This window comes from Macaca fascicularis, chromosome 1 (assembly GCF_037993035.2).
Source record: "Macaca fascicularis isolate 582-1 chromosome 1, T2T-MFA8v1.1".
Classification (NCBI taxonomy): domain Eukaryota; kingdom Metazoa; phylum Chordata; class Mammalia; order Primates; family Cercopithecidae; genus Macaca; species Macaca fascicularis.
In genome coordinates, this window is record NC_088375.1 from 1766469 (window position 1) to 1786051 (window position 19583).

Consider the following 19583-nt stretch of genomic DNA (forward strand, 5'->3'; position numbering starts at 1 on the left):
TTTAGTAGAGACGGGGTTTCACCGTGTTGGCCAGGCTGGTCTTGAACTTCTGACCTCAGGTGATCCACCTGCTTCGTCCTCCCAAAGTGTTGGGATTACAGGTGTGAGCCACTGCACCCGGCCTAGACAGTATATATTTGGATAATGTTTTCTAATCTACTCTGCCATTTACTGTGTTTTAATTGATGTGTGTAGACCATTTGTATTTAATGTCATCGCTGACATGTTAGGGCTTAAGACTTTCTATTTTTCTGGCTCTGTTTTTGTTTCTCTGTTTCCTTTTTCCTATTTTTCTGTGGGTTACTTGAACATGTAGAATTCCATTTCGATTTACCTAGTGTGGTGTTGAGTGTATGTATATTTTTGTTTAGCCTTTTTAGTGGTTATTCTAAGTATTACATTATATATACATAACTTATCTACTGAGTATCATTTTACCAGTTTGAGTGAAGTGTAGAAACTTACTTCCTTTGTTCGGGTGCCGTGGCTCACGCCTATAATCCCAGCACTTTGAGAGGTCAAGGTGGGAGGATTGCTTGAGCCCAGGATTTTGAGACCAGCCTGGACAACATAGCGAGACCTTGTCTCTACAAATAATAATTCTAAAAAATTAGCTGGGAAAGGTGGTGCGCTCCTATAGTGCCAGCTTCTTGGGAAGCTGAGGCAGAGGATTGCTCGAGCCCAGGAGGTTGAGGCTGCACAGTGAGCTGTGATTGTATCACTGCACTCCAGCTCAGGTGACAGAGTGAGACCCCATCAGAAAAAAAAAAGAAAAAGAAAGAAAGAAATATAATATGCCTCCTTTTACATACCCTCACCCTTCTTCCCCTATTATAATGCAGTGTGTTAAATATTTCCTCTACGTACATTGAGAACCACATCATAGAGTGTTGTAATTTGTGCTTCAACTGTCAAACATTATTCAGAAAACTCAAAAGGAAAAAGAAAACCTATTTGTTACCCATATTTTGGCTTACTGTTTTCTTTCTTCTTATGTTTCAAGGTTCCTTCTTTTTGTTTAGAGTGTTTCTTTAGCCGTTCTCTTAAAATAGATCTGCTGGTGATGGACTTACCTGTTTTTTCCTCATCTTAGTAGGTCTTCATTTCCCCGTCATTCCTGAAGGATGTTTTCACCAGATGAAAGAGTCACAGTTGACAGTTTTCTTTCAGCACTTGAAAAATACTGTGTTATTTCCTTCTGGCCTCCATGGCTTTTGATGAGAAATCTGCTGTCATTCAAAAATTTTTTCCCTATAAGGAAGGTATTATTTTACTCTGACTAAGATTTTTTTCTTTTTTTTGCCTTCAGTTTTCAGAAGTTAAATTATGCTGGGTCTTGTCATGGATTTCTTTAGATTAACCTGTTTAGAGTTTGCTCAGCTTTTTTTTTTTTTTAATACTTTTTTTTTTTTTTTTTTGAGACAGAGTCTTGCTCTGTCGCCCAGGCTGGAGTGCAGTGGTACAATCTCGGCTCACTGCAACTTCTGCCTCCCAGGTTCAAGTGATTCTCCTGCCTCAGCCTCCCAAGTAGCTGGGACTACAGGCGTGTGCCACCATGCCTGGCTCTAATTTTTTGTGTTTTTAGTAGAGACGGGGTTTCACCGTGTTCGCCAGGATGGTTTCGAACTTCTGACCTCAGGTGATCCGCCCGCCTCGGCCTCCCAACGTGCTGGGATTACAGGCGTGAGCCACCGTGCCCCAGCGGGTTTGCTCAGCTTCTTAAATTTCTAGGTTTATGTCTCTTTCCAAGTTTGGGAAGTCTTGAGCTAGATTTTTCTAGTACTTTTTTATTCCCTCTCTTTCTCCTCTCCAAAGTGCTAAGGAGACAGGTTTTAGATCTCTTGTTAGAAACTGTGTCATTTATAAAGGTACCTGAGACTCTGTTCATTTTTTTTTTCCAGCCTGTATTCTCTCTGTTGTTCAGATTGAATAACTTTATTTTTCCGTCTTCAAGTTGACTGAGTCTTTCTTCTGTCCTCTCCTCAGCTGAGCCTATTCACTGAGCTTCTTATCTCATATTGTGGTGTGTGCTGTTCACATTTCTAGTTAATTATTTTCTGTATCTTCTGTTTCTTTGCTGAGACGTTCTGTGTCTGTTTTTTCGTTTGTTTGGAGTGTGCTTATAATTGTTCACTGAAGTATTTTATGACGGCTTCTTTGTCAGATAGTTCTAACATATCTGTCGCCTGAGGGTTGGCATCTGTTGGTGGTTATCTTTGTTCATTCTGTTTCAGATCTTTCCAGTTCTTGGTATAGTGAGTGATTTTCTGCCTGCATATTTTTGTGTGATGAGACTCTGGACCTTAACTTCGGTGTAGCTGGTTTTGTTTGGTTGTGCTGTGTTGTTTTTGACATTGCTCCAGCAAGAGAAGGGCAGGTGGGCCACCACTTGTTATTACCTGGTGAGAGAATGTCAGGTTTCCTCCTGGGTCTTCCCGGGCACCAAAGTGGGGATGCTCCTCGTAAGCCTGAGTGGGAGTGGAGTTCCAGCTCCCTACATGTTCTCCACGGGCGGGCAGGGGGCTTGTTCTTAGCTAGCCGTGGGGGAGGTCCCAGCTTCCTGTTTGGCCGTCTGTGAGACCACCCCAGCAGGGGTGTTAGGGAACCTCATTGCACCCGGTGAGAGTGGAAGTCTAGGCTGCCCACTCATTCTCCGCTGGTGCTGGTAAGAAGGGGCCACGGTTTTCTCACATGGGATTAAGTGGAGAAGAGCAGTTATTATCTGTTTGTCTCGGCTGCCCCTTTCCGGGTCCTGTGACTGAGAGAGCAGGCTTTTGTTGGAGTTTTTTTTTGGTCTATGCCCATGGGTATTTATTGGTGGCTGGCTCCTTTGGCTTCAAGTCAGGGAAATACGTGGTGGAAAGAAAAACCAGTGAACTTAGCACATGTTCTTCCAAGGTCCCTGACTATTCTGCCACCCTCTCTCCACCTTTCAGAGTCTCCTGTGCTCGTTTATGCGCAATGGCCAGGGTTTTCATTGTGCCTAGTGGGAGGCATTAGAAAAATCTCCTCTGAAGATTTAATCGTAAATAGACATGTTTATCTATTTTCCCCATCCCTTCTCATGTGAAAAATCAACAAAATGTAGGAAGTGAAAAGATACCACTCGTTCCCAGTCATGTGAGAAGCTTCTGCATGGTCTAATGATCTCCCTTCTGGACTTTTCTCTGCCAGTTTATTTGTGTGCCTCACAAACAAATCTATCACAAATAAAAGGACCCTGCTGTAGATCACTGTCCTGTTTTTATCCTCCTCCCCAACAGGTAAGCATTGGTCCTCATGGTTCTAAAAGCTCCCTGGGTATCCTGCCAAGTGGCCGTGTCGGATTCTGTAGGTGACTGGAGTACTGGCTGTCCACCCACCTGGCCCTTGGACCTGGGTTTGCTCCTGCGATGCCATGACTGACTAGTCAGTTTTCTGTCGCTTATAACAGAATACCTGAAACTGTAATTTATAAAGAAAATAGATTGACTTCTCATAGTTATGGAGGCTGAGAAGATTCAGGTCGAGGGGCTCCATCTGGTGAGAGCCTTCGTGCTGGTGGGGGCTCTGTGGTGTTCCGAGGTGGGTGCAGGGCGTCACATGGCGAGGGGCTGAGTGTCCTGACACGCTTGCTCAAGTCTCTCTTCCTCCGCTTACAAAGCCACCAGTTCCACTCCCATGACAACCCATTCATCACCTCTTAAAAGCCACACCTTTCAATCCTGCCACGTGAGGGATCAAGTTTCCAACACAAGACATTTCAGGGACACATTCACACTATAGCAAGTAGATTCTCAAACACCTAACCAAGGCTGAAAGGAAAAAGCAGCCCATCTGTTGTTAATGTATACTCTGCCCGCGTACACACACACACACACACACACACACAAACACACACACCCCCCCCAAGGCTGAAAGGAAAAAGCAGCCCGTCTGTTGTTAATGTATACTCTGCCCGCGTACACACACACACACACACACACACACACACACACACACACACACACACACACACACACACACACCCTTCTGGGAAGTCTTGTCAGAGTGCTGGATTCTTTTGTATTTTTTGTCAACCATGGTTTAAGAAACCAACATCAGGTTGTCTCCCACAAGTCCTTGTAAGGAAATCCAGTGGCTTCCTGAGGCCTGTTTTGGATTCTGTGGCACAGCCTGGGAAGACAGAGGCTTTTCCGCACTGACCTATTCCTAGCAGCAGGTCCACTTAGGGCTCATTCAGATGCAGCCTCTGAGGCTCCACCCCTGACCTACTGAGTCAGAATTTTTACCAAGATGCCTGTGCCTGTGTTTCATATGTACAGGCAAGAGTCCTTGTTCCAAAACCCTGATGCAGTTTTAGAATTTTTGAGGTATTCTCTTTATTTTAAATTTTTTCTTTGGAATTAATTTTAAAGTTAGGGAAGATTGCAAGAACAGTACAGAGACTTCCAAATACCCTTTCCTTCACTTTCCCCATTATTTCTTTCTCTTCTTCACCTACCCCCACCCTCTCATTCTATTTTTCCTCAAAAAATAGAGAAAGAAAATCACTCCTTCCCAGCCTTGTCCTGGATGCCTGGCCCCAACACCTGGGGAAACCATCTGACAGTAACTGATAGTTTTCCAGAGAGGTAGGCAGATACAAGGCATGTTTTAAAAATTATTCTGTTCCTTTTTTGCTTGTCACATAGATACTAGTAATATAAAAGTCCTATGAGTTAATTTTATTTTTTCCACAAAAATTTTATTTTGTGGTCCTTTCCAATTATATAAAGGACTGCTTTATTTTCCTGGTTTCCTAGTATTGTATGGATATACCATCATTTTTAAAACAAAAATTAGGCCAGGCACCATGGCTCATACTGGTAATCCCAGCACTGTGGGAGGCTGAGGTGGGAGAACTGCTTGAGCCCAAGAGTTTGAGACCAGCTTGGGTAACACAGCAAGACCTCATGTCTACAAAAGTAAAAAATTAGCCAGACGTGGTGGCTCACGCCTGTAGTCCCAGCTACTTGGGAGGCTGAGCAGGAGGATTGAGCCCCAGAGGTTGAGGCTGCAGTGAGCTGTGATTGTGCAGCTGCACCCCAGCCTGGGTGACAGACGGTCTAAAACAATATAAAGATAAAAATAGAAATTAAAATCAGTTTTTGACACATTCCCATGGTCCATGATTCAAAGTTTATGAAAAAAATCTCCCTGCTACACCTAACCCCAGAGTCCTAGGTCCCTCTTCAGAGGCAGCTAAGCTTCGGAACTCCTACGCCCTGCACTTGGTGGCCATCTGGATTCCATCATGCACAGGTGTTTTCCTGCAACAACACACTTTGAAGAGAATTCCTTCTCGGTGCAGAGAGGCCTTCGTTCTTTCTGTGCGTGTAGGATCATCCCTTGGGAGGTTTCTGTAGCTTACTTAATCCGCTGTCTTGTTGATGTGTGTCAAGGTTTCCAGTATTTATTAGATCAATGCTGCAGTGAAGCAGCTTTTATAGACTTCACATTGCACATGTGCGACATAAACTTAAGAAATCTCTGCATTGAGGGGTGAGCACGCTGGTTACTTCTGGACATTGTCCAGCAGCCCACCATAGGAGTGGTGGATGTGCAGCCTCCCCAGCAGAGTAGGAAGACCTGTTTCTCCACATCCTTGGCCACCCAGCAAGGTAGCTGCCATTTGGGTTTTGCCAAACAAGATAGGGATGAGGTGGATCCAAGAGCAGAAATTACAAAGCAGTGTGTCCCCTGGAGCCTGGACCTGGGGTAGTCAGTCTCCTTTCTCTCCCTTCTATCTGCACATGTTGCTTTGGGCTCTTCCCTCAGCCCCAGCTTCCACCCCCTGCTCCCCTAGTGCTATGGTCTGAATGTTTTTGTGTCCCCTCCCCACAACTTTGACATGTTGAAATGCTAGCCCCCAAGCTGCTGGCATTAAGAGGTGGGGCACTGGAGAGATGATCGGGTTATGAGGGCAAATCTCTCGTAAATGGATTAGTGCCCTTATAAAAGAGGCCTCAGAGAGCAGCCTTGCCCTTTCCACCATGTGAGAACACAATGAAATGATGGCCATCTATGGAGCAAGGAACTGGGCCCTCACCAGAACCCAACTATGCGGGTATCAGCTGGAGACTTCCAGCCTCCAGAACTGTAAGACATACATTTATGTTGTTTATGAGTCCCCAATCTGCGGTATTTTGTTAGAGCAGCCCAAATGGATTAAGACAGAAAAGTAGCACCAAAAATTTGGGGTGCTACTATTAACAAATACAGCATGGAAGAAGCTTGGGAACTGGGTAGTGGGTAGAGGCTGAAAGGGTTTGAAGTGCAGGCTGGAAAAAGCCTGTGTTGCCGTGAGCAGGCAATTTTTTTTTTTGAGATGAAGTCCTGCTCTGTCACCAGGCAGGAGTGTAGTGACGCGATATCTGCTTGCTGCAACCTCAGCCTCCTGAGTAGTGGAGATCACAGACGTGCACCACCACACCTGGCTAATTTTTGTGTTTTTAGTAGAGACAGGGTTTTGCCATTTTGGCTAGCTAGGCTGGTCTGGAATTCCTGACCTCAGGTGATCTGCCAGCCTCAGCCTCCCAGAGCGCTGGGATTACAGGTGTGAGTCACCGTGCCCAGCCCATGAACAGACTATTACTGGTGATTCTGGTGAGGCTCCAAAAGAAAAGAGGAGATTTGATATTCTCAACCAGAATGTTGGTGAAAATGTGAACAGTAAAGCTATTCTGATGAGATCCCAGATGGAAATGAGAAATGTGTGGTTGGCAATGGAGGAAAGGCTATCCTTCTTATAGTGGCAAATCACTTGGCTGAACTGTGCTTATGTATTAGTGTTTTGTGGAAGGTAGAACTTACAGGCCACTGCAATTGGATATGCGGCCACAGAAATATCTAAGCAAAGTTTTGAAGGTGCAGCTTGTGAAATGTGAAAAGAGAGAAGTGATTTAAAGATGGGACTGTTACTTAAAAGGGAAGCAGAACTTAAAGATCAGGAATATTTGTCAGCCTATGTTGATAAGAGCGAGCCAGCCTGTTTAGGAGAGAAGATAAAGGTTTTGCCATTGAAACTGAGGCTGGGAGCTAGTCCAAGAAAATGGAAAAATGACCCCAAAAGCAATTCAGAAATCATCAGAGCTGTTCCGCCCATCACAGGCCCAGAGCACAAGACCCGCAGCAAGCAGGGGACCATAGCAGAGAGCCCCGCTTCAGTCACCCCTGAAGCCCTAGATGGTAGGGCCATCAGCAAAGTTCCAGCCCAAGAGAGCCTTGGACCTCTGAAGGAGACACAGAGCTGCCACAGAGGTGGAGCTGCCACAGAGGTGGGGCCACCACAGAGAACCCCCTTGAGGGCAGGCCCTCACTAGGGGCTGCCATGGGGCAGGACCACCCAGGGCCTTGGGGGCTCAACTCCTGCCCAGTGAAGGTGCCACCTGTGGGTTTGGAAGGTGGGGTCACCTCCCAACACAGTGGGCCTAGGGAGCACGGTATCAAGACAAAAAGGATTATTCTCGAGATTAATCTCAGGCCGTAAACCATAATGTGCTGTGACCTGTAGGTTTAGGACTTGCTTGGGACCTGTTACTCCTTTTCTTTTTTTCTATTTCCCTTTTTTGGAATTGGAATGTTTATCCTGTGCCATTCCACCTCTGTGTGTGTGGGGGGGGGGTTCTTTTTTTTTTTGAGACGGAGTCTCACCCTATTGCCCAGGGTGGAGTGCAGTGGCACGATCTCAGCTCACTGCACTCCACCTGCCAGGTTCAAATGATTCTCCTGCCTCAGCCTCCCAAGTAGCTGGGATTACAGGCACCCACCACCACGCCGGGCTACTTTTTGTATTTTTGGTAGGGATGAGGTTTCACCATGTTGGCCAGGCTGGTCTCAAACTCCTGACCTCAGGTGATCTGCCCGCCTTGGCCTCCCAAGGTGCTGAGATGACAGGTGTGAGCCACCACGCTGGCCTCACCACTATATTTTGAAGGCACATAACTTGTTTCATTTCACAGGTTCACAGCTGGAGAAAATTTTGTCTCAGGTAGAATTGTGCCTTGAGTCTGAACCGTAACTGATTTAGATAATATTTAAATGAGATGTTGGACTTTGGACTTTTGAATTGATGCTGGAATGAATTAAGACTTTGGGGGTTATTGGGATGGAATGAATTTGTTTGGCATGTGAAAAGGATATGAATTTGGGGGGAACCGGGGCAGAATGCAATGGTTTCAGTGTTTGTATCTCCCCAAAATTTGTGTTGAAATTGTAATCCCCAAGATGATGGTATTAGGAAGTGGTGCCTTTTGGGGAGATGATCTGGTAACAAGGGCACAGTCCTCATGAGTGGGATTAGTCCCTCCTAAAAGAGGCCCCGGAGAACTCCCTTGCCCTCTCCATCTTGTGAGGACACAGAGGATGCCTGTGTTTGAACCAAGAAGTGGGCCCTCACCAGGCACCCAGCCTGCTAGTGCCTTGATCTTGGATGTCCAGCCTCCAGAACTGTGAGGAACAGATTTCTGTTGTGTAGAAGCTGCCTGTCCTACAGCATTGAGTTATCACAGCCTCAATGGACTAAGACTGAGACACCTAGCTCGTCCCGGACTGAGGCATCCCTGTTCTACTGTGCTTTCAGAATCGGGTTTCTCCGTTCAAGGACATGATTTTATGCTTCTCTGAAGAGGATTGGTCCCTTCTAGATCCTGCCCAGACTGGCTTCTATGGAGAGTTCATCATTGGGGAGGATTGCGGGGTCTCAATTCCTCCAAGTAAGACTTAACTTTCCCCCGTACCTCAAGACCAGGGAACTGGGCAGGGGGTTCTCACTTGGAGTAAGAGTCAACTTCGTCCCATAAGATCAGGGAAGCGGGGCCTGCATCATATTTCTCTGTTCACCCCCAACCTGGATGGGAAGTCATTTGCACACAGCGGCCCTATAGGCAGTGTGTCCGACTGATCACCTGCCATCTCACCTCATCAGGCTTATCAGAACCAAATAGAACATGTGCTGTATGTCCATTTCTCTTCCATCGCTCTTACCCTTTCGTCCCTTTACTTCTGCTTTACACCCAAAAGCCTCAGAGAGACCCCCAAGCCCATAGCTCTCCCTGCGTGTGCTGCCCCCACTGCCCCTGCGCTGCCGGCTCTGGCGTTTTCACTTCTCGCCCCTGATGGTGCCACGCCCGCTGGGCATCCCTCCACCTTTTCTCTTCTGGACCAGCCCTGGTTGCTGCAGGATCAGATTACTAATAAACATGTATCCTGCCTTTTTCTTTGAACAGATGAGCTAGCGGCCCAGCCGGATCTCTCCCAGAGAGAGGAGAATGAGCCTCGCGTTCCAGAGCCGCAGGATCTGCAGGGGAAAGAAGTGCCCCAGGTCTCCTACTTGGGTGAGTAGTGATTCCGGAACTGAGTGGACAGAGTAGGGTGAAGGGTTGCTGGCAGCCAGAGATGAACCCATTTGCTGGCTTCTCTCTGCAGCCCCTACTTGCCTTCTTCATTTCCCCAGACTCTATGTGGGTCTTGCATGTCTTGCCTTGTCCCTGACTTTTCATAGAAAGAATGGGGGATCTTAATTTTGCCAGGCATTGGGATTGTACTCCCTCAGCCAAGGACTGGGAAATAATAGGAATGTCTGTCTCCTCTGCCTGTAAGTAACATCTGGTTTGTGCTGACCATACAGCGGCCCCTCCAGGAGTGAGGTCAGATACTCACGACAAGCCTGGTTGCAGAGGGAGTGTCTCCTCCTAACTGGGCACCGAGCACAGCCCTTTGAGGTGCCTCACCTGTCTAGTCTTCCATCTGCCTGGTGCAGGGGTGCTGTGAGGACACTGGGGTGTGGGGAGGTGCTGGGGCTCAGCAGCAGCAGTTTCCAGCCCTCCTTCAGGCTGTGTCACCAGCGCTTGCACCCATGATCTCCATGCCATGGTGCTTCGAGGCACCTGCTCCTTCAGGAGGAAATTTGACAGAATCAGCAGCAGCTCCACACCTCCTTCCCCTTTGGGACCTAGAGCGTGAAGCAGACAAGGTTTTGACACACCATCCCCACCTGGAACAAGCGTTCAGAGACGGCGTAGCACAGTAGCCCCTGTCCCATCTCTACCCCGTAGGCTCTGCACAAGCTGTTTGTGCAGGATGTGTGCAGAGTGTGCAGAAGCCTGTGGTGATGACTACGGAAAACCCACCACAGAAAGTGGGAATAAATGCGGGGCTCGGGGAGGTACTTGTCTCTGCCATAGAGTAAGTAGAGTAGAACCCGGATCTGCGTAGACTCTGTCTAGCTTCAGAGCTCATGTTTGTGGAGTTGGCCCATTCTGCCTTCAAGTTCATTCGCTCAGCAGACACTTCCTGAGTGGCCGCCCCCTGCCAGTCCCCAGGAGGGAGCCCAGGGCCGCCCCCAGATCATAGCCTGGCATCTGTTCAGATAGCACCCTTCCAGGTAGTGCTGTAGGTGCAAGACAAATCAATTTTTCCGTTTCCTCCTCTGGAAAGACTCTCCAAGTCTCCAGCCATTCCAAGTAGAAGAAAGGAGGAAACGTGAGGAGCTGCAGGTGCCGGGGTTCCAGGCCTGCCCACAGACGGTGGTGCCTCAAAACACCTACCCAGGTAAAGAAGGGCCAGGGAGGTGTGGGGTGTGTGCCTGTGTGTCTGTGTGTTCACGTGTGTATCTGGTGTGTCGCATGAATGTATGTGTGCACGTGTGGCATGGGGGATGGTGGTGTGGAATGCATGTGTGCGTGCATACACATGGTGTGTGTGGTGTGCTGCATGTGTGCGTGTGTGCGTTCCCAGGTGCACCTGTGTGTTGGGGGCATGTGGGTGTGTGATGGAAATGTGTGGTGGTGAGGGCATGGGACAGTTAGGAATTGAACTTCTCAGGATCTCCGCTGACCGCTGCGGTGGTGTTCTTACCTGCTTGCCCAGATTCCTCTGTGCTGTGGTCATTCTCCAGCTCACTCCCAGTCCCAGGCTCACCCTCCTTGCCTTTTCTGGGGACCAGGGAGGGTGTGTCAAAGCAGGGTGCTGCTGTGGTGCTGTTGGTGATGTGGCGAATGTTTTTCTTCTCTCAGCATGGATGACCAACATCCTGGCACAGGGTCTTGGAATTGGGATTAAAGAGCAGGTTTCTAGTGTACTGAAGCTGCACAGGACTCTTGGAAAGTGTATGTTCCATTCCTGCTTTCAGAGAAATAGCCACAGTGTAGACTCTGAGTCGTCTTGGTAAAAGTCACCACCTCCAGAAGCAGAGGCTGCAATGCTGCCGTCTTTCATAAGTTCTAAATATCAAACCCAAGCCTCTGATTCTTACCGGAACCCACGTGTCACTGTAGTTTTCTGCAGCTATGGAGACCGACTCACACGCATTATGTGTTCTACCTGTGATGCTTTTGAAGGCAAGATTTGTGCCATTTTGACCCAGCTCCATGCATCTGGTACTTGGCCCCCTTTCATGCATGGACAAAGGGGCTTTTCTAGTGTGGGAGATCTGAAAGGATGAGATCCTGCTCCACAAGCATGGATGCCCACCCCTGGTTTTCTGAGAAGCCCACCTCTGCATGCCAAGGGTGATGCATTCATTTGGGGTCCACGTGGAGTTCAAGCGCAGGCTTGATGTTTGTGATGCACTTTGAATCTTCTCCAGCTTCTTTCTGCCCATAGCATGTCTCTCAGCCCCATTAATATACTTTTAGAAGATGGATGCATGTTCATTTGTACACAGGAGTTTTCAACTCCGTTCTTCCCTTGTTGGACTCTGACACAGACTGCTCTGAAACAGTCAGAAGCCAAGGGTTGCTACTGAGAAGGGAGAGATGATAGATTTCAAAGAGTGGGCACTGTTTTTATTTTGGTAGCTCCTGCCAGCTTGCCTTCCTAAAAGGCTTTTCCCGCCAGCTGATGCCGGATAGCTGGTGACAGGTCTGCTTCTCTATATCCACACCCACACAGGACACTCCCAGATGTTGCTTACCCTCTGGTGTTTTGGGCAGACTTCTAGCAGTCTCATCTGCTTTCTCCAAGGAATTTTCTTCATATTGTTGTGTTGATAGCACATAATAGGACTATCCTTGATTTATTTCCCCTTTTGTAGAAATTATGCATCGAATTTTGGTCATTTTAGCTGATTTGAGGTGATGTTGTCCACTGTGAGCTATATTACTCTGTTAGGGCTTTCATAACAAGTACCACAGACTAGGTGGCCTAAACAACAGAATTTTATTTTCTCACTATTGCAGAGGCAACTAATAGAAGATCAAGGTGTCAGCAGAGCTGGTTTCTTCTGAGGCCTCTCTCCTTGGCTTGGAGATGGCCACTGCCTTGCTGTGTACTCACGTGGTCTTACCTCTGTGTTTGTCAGTGTCCTGATCTTCTCTCATAAAGACACCAGTCATATTGGACTGTGGAGCCCACCCACCCATATGTCCTCATGTTAACTTAATTACATCTTGAAAGAGCCTATCTTCAAATACAGTCACATTCTGAGGTCCTTTGGGGTTAGGACTTCAACATGAAATTTTGGGAGAACACAATTCATCCCCTGTAAGACCTCACCCTCAGGACCTTCAAAATCCATGTCTCTCCCACATGCAAAATCCATTCACCTCATCCCAACAGCCCCCAAATTCTCAGCCTATTTCAGCATCAACTGTAAGTCCAAAATCTCCTCTAAATATCAACGTCTCAATTGGGTATGGGTTAGACTTGAAGTATGATTCATCCTGAGGCAAAGTCCTCTCCAGCTATGAACTGTGAAGCCAGATGTTTTCTGCTTCCAAAGTACAACTGTGAGAACAGCATAGCATAGACCATTCCCGTTCCAAAAGAAAAATCCAAGAGAAGAAAGGGTAATGGGTCCCAAGCAAGTCTTAAATCTAGCAGGTCAGGGCTAGGTGTGTATTACGTGCCTGTAATCCCAGCACTTTGGGAGGCTGAGGCGGGCGGATCACCTGAGGTCAGGAGTTCGAGACCACCCTGGCCAACACGGGGAAACCCTTTCTCTACTAAAAATACAAAAAGTAGCCAGACGTGGTAGCACAAACCTGTAATCCCAGCTACTCAGGAGGCTGAGGCAGGAGAATTGCTTGAACCCAGGAGGCAAAGGTTGCAGTGAGCCAAGACTGTGCCATTGCACTCCAGCCTCGGCAACAAGAGCGAGACTCCATCTCAAAAAAAAAAAAATCTAGCAGGTCATTTCCATGGGATTTTAAGGCTCAGGAATAACCTTTGGCTCAGTTCTCTGTTCTCCAGGCCCAGCAGGCTACTGGCCCTGCTCTTTGGAACTCAGAAGGAAACGACTTCACCTCCTGAGCCTGTACCCTCTGGTCCCGTGATGACAGCGGCAGCCCTGTACCCTCTGAGCCACCTTTGGAATCATTCTTCCCTTTTCCTGAAGGATAGTCCATATTCATAGCCAGATAGCTCTGTTGGCCAGTTTGTAGAATCCCAGAAGTCCAATAGCCTTCTTTTGTTTCAGTCCCAACTGGCAGTGTTTCTGCTGGTGTATAACACTCAGAAACCCTGCCCTCCATGTAGTTCACAGGGTTGCAGGCCGTCGGACGAGGGTGTCCTCCATAGACCTTCCTGGATAACCTCATCTGTGTTCCTGGCTTCTCTTGAGATGGTAGATTGGATCCATGAATCACACTCAGAATCTCTTCAACAGATGATGAGCCAGCCTCACTCTTGATGTCTCCCCAGTGCGCACATTTCTTATTTTTTGCAGAATGGACAGACAGAATTTTCCAAATCTTGAGGTCATGGTTCCTTTTTGCTATAACAGTTCCTTCCTGAGTTTCTCTCCCATCTCACGTTTCACTGTAAGCAGCAAAAAACTAGTCTTTGCCTTTGACACTTTGCTTAGATATCTCCTCAGCTCAGTATCCAAGTTCGTCACTTACAATTTCTGTTTCCACAGAGTTTTGGCCAAATTCTTTGCCACTTTATAATTGGAGGATCTCCTTTTCTCCAGTTTCCTATAATGTCTGTATTTCTACCAGCCACCTCCTCAAGGCTTTTTAAACATGCACTTCAAAACTCTCCTAGCCTCTACCCATTACCTAGTTCTAAAATGACTTCGACAGTTTTTGGTCTTTGTTTTAGCTGCACCCTACTTCCTGGGCCAAAGTCTATGTTAGTCTACTGTGGCTGCCATAACGAAGTACCACAGGCTGGGTGACTTAAACAACAGACACTTATTTTCTCACAATTCCAGAAGCAACAAGTCTAGAATCAAAGCATCAGCAGAGCTGGTGTCTTCCGAGGCCTTTTCCTTGACTTGGAGACGGCTCCCATCTTGCTGTGTCCTCACAGGGTCCTTCCCTTTGTTGAAGTCTGCCTCCAATCTCCTCCTCTTAGAAGGACACCAGTGATTTTGGATTGGCCCCACCATGTGACTTCATTTTGATTTAATTACTTCTTGAAAGACCCTGTCTCCAAGTAGTCATGTTCTGAGGCCCTATGGGTTAGGGCTTCATCATGTGAATTTTCAGGGGGACACAATAACACGCACTGTCTGCTCTCACAATTCCGTCTCCTCACCCTGTTAACAAGTAAGAGATCTTAGCGGCCCACCTGGTCACTTTGTTTTCTTCTTCCACCCAGATCCATTAACAGAAGCCAACTGCCGATCAAGTACCGTGTTGTCGGCAGCCTGGTAAAAGTTACACCTTGCTCTTGTCTCCACCCAATGAGGTCCACAGAGTACATCACACACATGACCTCACCTGCCCCACCAGCACCTTAGATCGACTGGCTGCCACTGTCATGCTCACCTTATAGACGAGGTTACCCAAGCTCTGAGAAGCTGTCTGGCTGGAACGAGGTACCTGTAGCTAGAAAACCAAGAGTCGAGATGAGCGTCAAACATAGCCTCTCGGCGGGGCACAGTGGCTCACACCTGTAATCCCAGCACTTTGGGAGGCTGAGGCAGGTGGATTGGTTGAGATGGGTGGATCGCTTGAGCCCTGGAGTTTTGAGACCAGCCTGGGCAACATAGTGCGACCCCATCACTACAAAAAATTTAAAACACACACACACACACAATCTATGTCTTCATCTGGTGATTTCCCTCCTACACTACATGGGTTCTTGGCAGACTCAGTACCCACTTGCAGACTCATGTTCCCCCGACCCCCTTGTGACTGATGGACAAATGCCCCCACCGCTTCCACCACTGCCCTTCATCTCTCTGCTCTCCATAGCCTCTGTGTCTCCTCGCGCTGCTTCCGTTTGTCTAGCTTATCCTGTCCTGAGCTGCTCTGACCCGTCAGGGCTCTCCTCCCCACAGCCATGAAGCCCAGACCAACCATGTTCCTACTCATATCTAGGAGGGCCTGATTCACTCCCCCAAGTTCTAGATTTGACTTCTGCATTTCACAGCAGTGAGGAAACAGGCCACCTGTATGATGGGCTCTGCTCCATAAGCCAAGAACTCAGGCCGGGCTCTGCACTGCCCACCCAGCCCCTCCCCGTGGTTCCACCTTCCCAGCATCACAGACTCAGGATGCAGGAAGTCCAGAGCAGCTTTACCCATCACCACCTGTAGCCTCAGAAATGCGGTGCTACTGGGAGCCGGGGAGCCGTGGGGCACCCGCAGTCTGGGACTGTTGAGCAGCCCAGCAAGGCTGAGTAGCATTTCAGCCCTCCTTTCTGGGACAGATCACCTTAGTTTATGTGTAAACATGGCAACCAATAGGTCATCGGGTTGCATCCAGGAGCAGATAGGAATGTGCCTGTCAGAAGTCTAGCACAGTCGCTGGAGCATGCAGGTGCCCAGCACATGATATGTGTAGGGTGTAGAGTCTTCCTCTCCCAAGGCCTTTCACTCTCCTGATAGAGCTTTCCCCCATGCCTTGTTAAGTACGTGATCTGTAAATGGCCAAGGCTTTGCACGGATAAATACAGACTCCTAGAGCTTGGGGGGATGGGGTGGTAGAGATCAAAAGGGTTGGGGGTGAAGATAAGGGAAAATGGCTGGGAAGAGGGAGAGCAAAGTGTCCAGCATGCCCTGGACACAGCGTGGCCTATGCTGAAGATTTCTTCCTCACAGGCTACACCAGTGGCCCCTGCAGGGCTGGCCAGGCCGCCCTGGTCATCGAGGAACATTGTAAAAATAAGGGTTTGTAAACTCCAAGCTGAGTCTTCCTGCGCCGGGGTCCTAGGGGCTGGGATGTGGCCTGTGCAGCACCGCTGACCTGCATGTTGCCTTCCTGTAGCTGGCGGCAACCCGCGATCTCTAGAGAACAGCCTGGACGAAGAAGTGACCATCGAGATCGTTCTGTCCAGCTCTGGGGACGAAGACTCCCAGCACGGCCCGTACTGCACGGAAGAGCCGGAGAGCCCCAAAGAGAAGCAGCGCAGCCTCCCCGCCTCCCACCGGGGCAGCGCCGAGGCTGGGGGCGAGGTGCAGACCTCCAAGAAGTCCTACGTGTGTCCGAACTGTGGGAAAATCTTCCGCTGGAGGGTCAACTTCATCCGACACCTGCGAAGCCGCAGGGAGCAGGAGAAGCCGCACGAGTGCTCAGTGTGCGGGGAGCTATTCAGTGACAGCGAGGACCTGGATGGGCACCTGGAGAGCCACGAGGCCCAGAAGCCTTACCGGTGTGGTGCCTGCGGGAAGAGCTTCCGACTCAACTCCCACCTGCTCTCCCACCGGCGGATACACCTGCAGCCGGACAGACTCCAGCCGGTGGAGAAGAGAGAGCAGGAGGCGTCCGAGGACGCGGACGAGGGTCCCAAAGAGCCGCTGGAAAATGGCAAGGCCAAGCTGAGCTTCCAGTGCTGTGACTGTGGGAAGGCCTTCCAGCGGCACGACCACCTGGCTCGGCACCGCAGCCACTTTCACCTGAAGGACAAAGCCCGGCCCTTCCAGTGCCGGTATTGCGTCAAGAGCTTCTCGCAGAACTATGACCTCCTCCGCCACGAGCGCCTACACATGAAGCGCCGTTCCAAGCAGGCTCTGAACTCCTACTGAGCCTGCCCACCTGGGGCGGCCTCACCCTGGCCGGTGCTGCCCCCTCACATTGGTACTGATCAGCGCCCCCACCCAGGACGCCCCTTCCCCAGGATAGAGAGCACACCTCCCTCCTGTCCTTGCTCTCAGGTAGTGAGCCTTCGGGTGGTGCCGTGGGAGCACTCTCCCTCCCCCGGGCATTGAAAGAGTGGCCAAGTGAGTGTTCTGTTTCTGCTGTGCCAAAAAACGGGGGGATGTGCCACCACCAGGTTGGACATGCCAGGTGTTCTGCGTCTTAGAGACCCCTGCCCCGTGCTCCCCAAGCTCGGGGAGTAAAACGGTTATCCCCCGTCGGGGCGGCACCCTGGTCACCAGCCAAACCTCAGTATACTCCCTCCCTCCCTTCCCTGTCTGAACCTGAAGCTTCAGGGTGCCTGCACTTCCACTGAGAAGCTGCTGGAGGGTGTTGGATTGGAGGAGGGAAGAAGGCAGGGTGGGACTGACGGGTTCAGTGGGGAGCAGGGTCAGGCACACTGAGCCAGACATGTCAAGTCTGAGCCCAAGATTGGTGGCCATCAGGTAGGCAGGAGCACCCCGCAGATCCAAGATGATCAGGCAGCCCTTTTGGGCTTGGAGTCTGTGGCAGGGGTCTGCAGAGCTCCTTCTTCAGGTTTGGTAACAGTCATCATACCTTTTGATTTTCCTGAGGGCCAGTTACTAAGCATCTGGAGCTCACCGAAAACAAAGCTTACATTTTAATTTGTGTTGCACACCCACCCCATAGTGTCTTTATACCCCAGAGATCCTTGGTAAATGCTTGCGTGCTGGAAGCTGCGTGGTCATCGTTTAAAAGGCACTTAAGTCCCTTCTTCCAATCTGTCCTGTCTGGGAATGTGGAGCTCAGCCCCCAGTGAGGGGTTCTCCTGTCCCGTGAGCCAAGCTCCAGAACAGAACCTTCCCTGACATCACACTTTACATATACATTAGCTTGGAGTGCTGGTGTGTCCATTTTCTAGGTCTGTTGTAACGAAGTGCCGCACACTGGCCGGCCTAGAACAACAGGAGTGTGTTCCCTGCTAGGGCTGTTGTAACGAAGTGCCGCACACTGGCTGGCCTAGAACAACAGGAGTGTGTTCCCTGCTAGGGCTGTTGTAACGAAGTGCCGCACACTGGCTGGCTTAGAACAACAGGAGTGTATTCCCTGACAGTTGTGGGAGCTGCACATTCGAGATCAGGATGTCCTCAGTGTTGGTGCCTTCCGAGGGCTGTGAGGGAGAAGTGGCTTCGTGCCTTTGCTGGCAGTTGCCGTTCCTTGGTGTGTGGAAGCGTCACGCACTCTCTGCCTTCATCCCCACGTGGCAGTCTTGCTGTGGCGTGTCTGTCCCCAAGCCTCCCTTTGTTTAGGGACACCAGTCATATCTGAATAGAGCCCATCCCACCAACTCCATTATAATGTCTTCTGTGTCCGCAGCAGCTGTTTACCAATAAGGTCACATTCTGAGGTACTAGAGGTTGGGACTTCAACATTGGAATTTGAAAGGGACAGCATTCAGCCCGTGACTCCGGATAAACGTGAGGTATGCTATCATTCCTGATTCACAGATGAGTCAATACAAACTTGAGTGAGCTTGCTCACTGTTCAAAGGCAGTGTTCAGACCCAAGTTTGGCATTCAGGGCAGGTGTCCTCTGCATGGAAGAATCTTACTCAGTAGCCTTAAGGCTGACAAATTCCCCTCCTCCCTGCCTTCTGATGGGGGCTGGGCAGGCCAGCTGGAGCTGTGTCTCCTGCTGGGATTCTGGACTGAGTGACAGTGGGTAGTGAAACCTCAAGCAATTTAAAACGTGGTATTGTTCCTGGAAGACTGGTTATGTTGGCTAGGGTCAGCAAGAGAGGGCATCAAGGCTGTAGTCTAGCAGTGACTTAATCTGCAAGTCACACCAGACGGGTATTTTGTATTATTCATATGTCAGATCCTACCAACAGGCAGTGAGCCAGGCAGAGCTCCTGGTGCTCCTTGTCACTCACATAATTTTCACATCAAGAAAACTCTGGGCCGGGCGCAGTGGCTCACACCTGTAATCCCAACACTTTGGGAAGCCAAGGTGGGTGGATCGCCTAGCTCAGTGACAGCAGCCTGGGCCACATGGCAAAACCCCATCTCTACCAAAAATACAAAAAATTAGCTGGGTGTGATGGTGCATGTTTGCAGCCCCAGCTACTCTGGAGGCTGAGGTGGGAGGATTGCTTGAGTCTGGGAGGCAGAGGTTGCAGTAAGCCAAGATTGCGCCACTGCACAAGCTGGATGACAGAATGAGACCCTGTCTCAAAAATAATTTAAAAGCCTCTGCCCCAAACTCGTTAAAAGATTTTATAACCACAACTACTGTTTCTGTGTAGATGCCTCTGCGTGCCCAGGAGCAGTAAATGCAATAAAATCATTTGGTTATACTTTGAACACAAACGGTTGAGGCTTTTGCTTTCTAAATAGTTTGTCTCTTGTATCATATCTGGAAAAGGGAGAAATCCGATTTTTAAGGCCAAGGGAGGGGAAAATTCCAAGTAGAAGCCAGGCTGTCTGTGCACGTTTACCCCACCTACCTGTGTGCTCCTACCTGTCCTGAGGATTCTCTCAGTACCTCTGAGGTCTTGAGAAGGTTGTTCACCTT

At 49.2% G+C, this 19583-nt stretch overlaps 1 protein-coding gene across 4 annotated transcripts in view; it reads left to right on the forward strand.

The window, feature by feature from the left end:
• Positions 1-19378, forward strand: part of ZNF496 (zinc finger protein 496) — a 31507-nt gene extending 12129 nt beyond the window's left edge. For 2 of the 4 annotated variants that reach the window (XM_015430080.3, XM_015430146.3), the window contains exons 7-10: positions 8603-8735; positions 9249-9356; positions 10459-10572; positions 16179-19378. In XM_015430080.3, the coding sequence (XP_015285566.3) occupies positions 8603-8735; positions 9249-9356; positions 10459-10572; positions 16179-16936 (1113 nt within the window). In that variant the 3' untranslated portion in view covers positions 16937-19378. Of the gene's footprint in view, positions 1-8602; positions 8736-9248; positions 9357-10458; positions 10573-12200; positions 12379-16178 lie in introns of those variants that run through there. The other 2 variants (XR_006697510.2, XM_074022694.1) reach the window with 2 other exon arrangements.
• Positions 19379-19583: the final 205 nt, after the last annotated feature.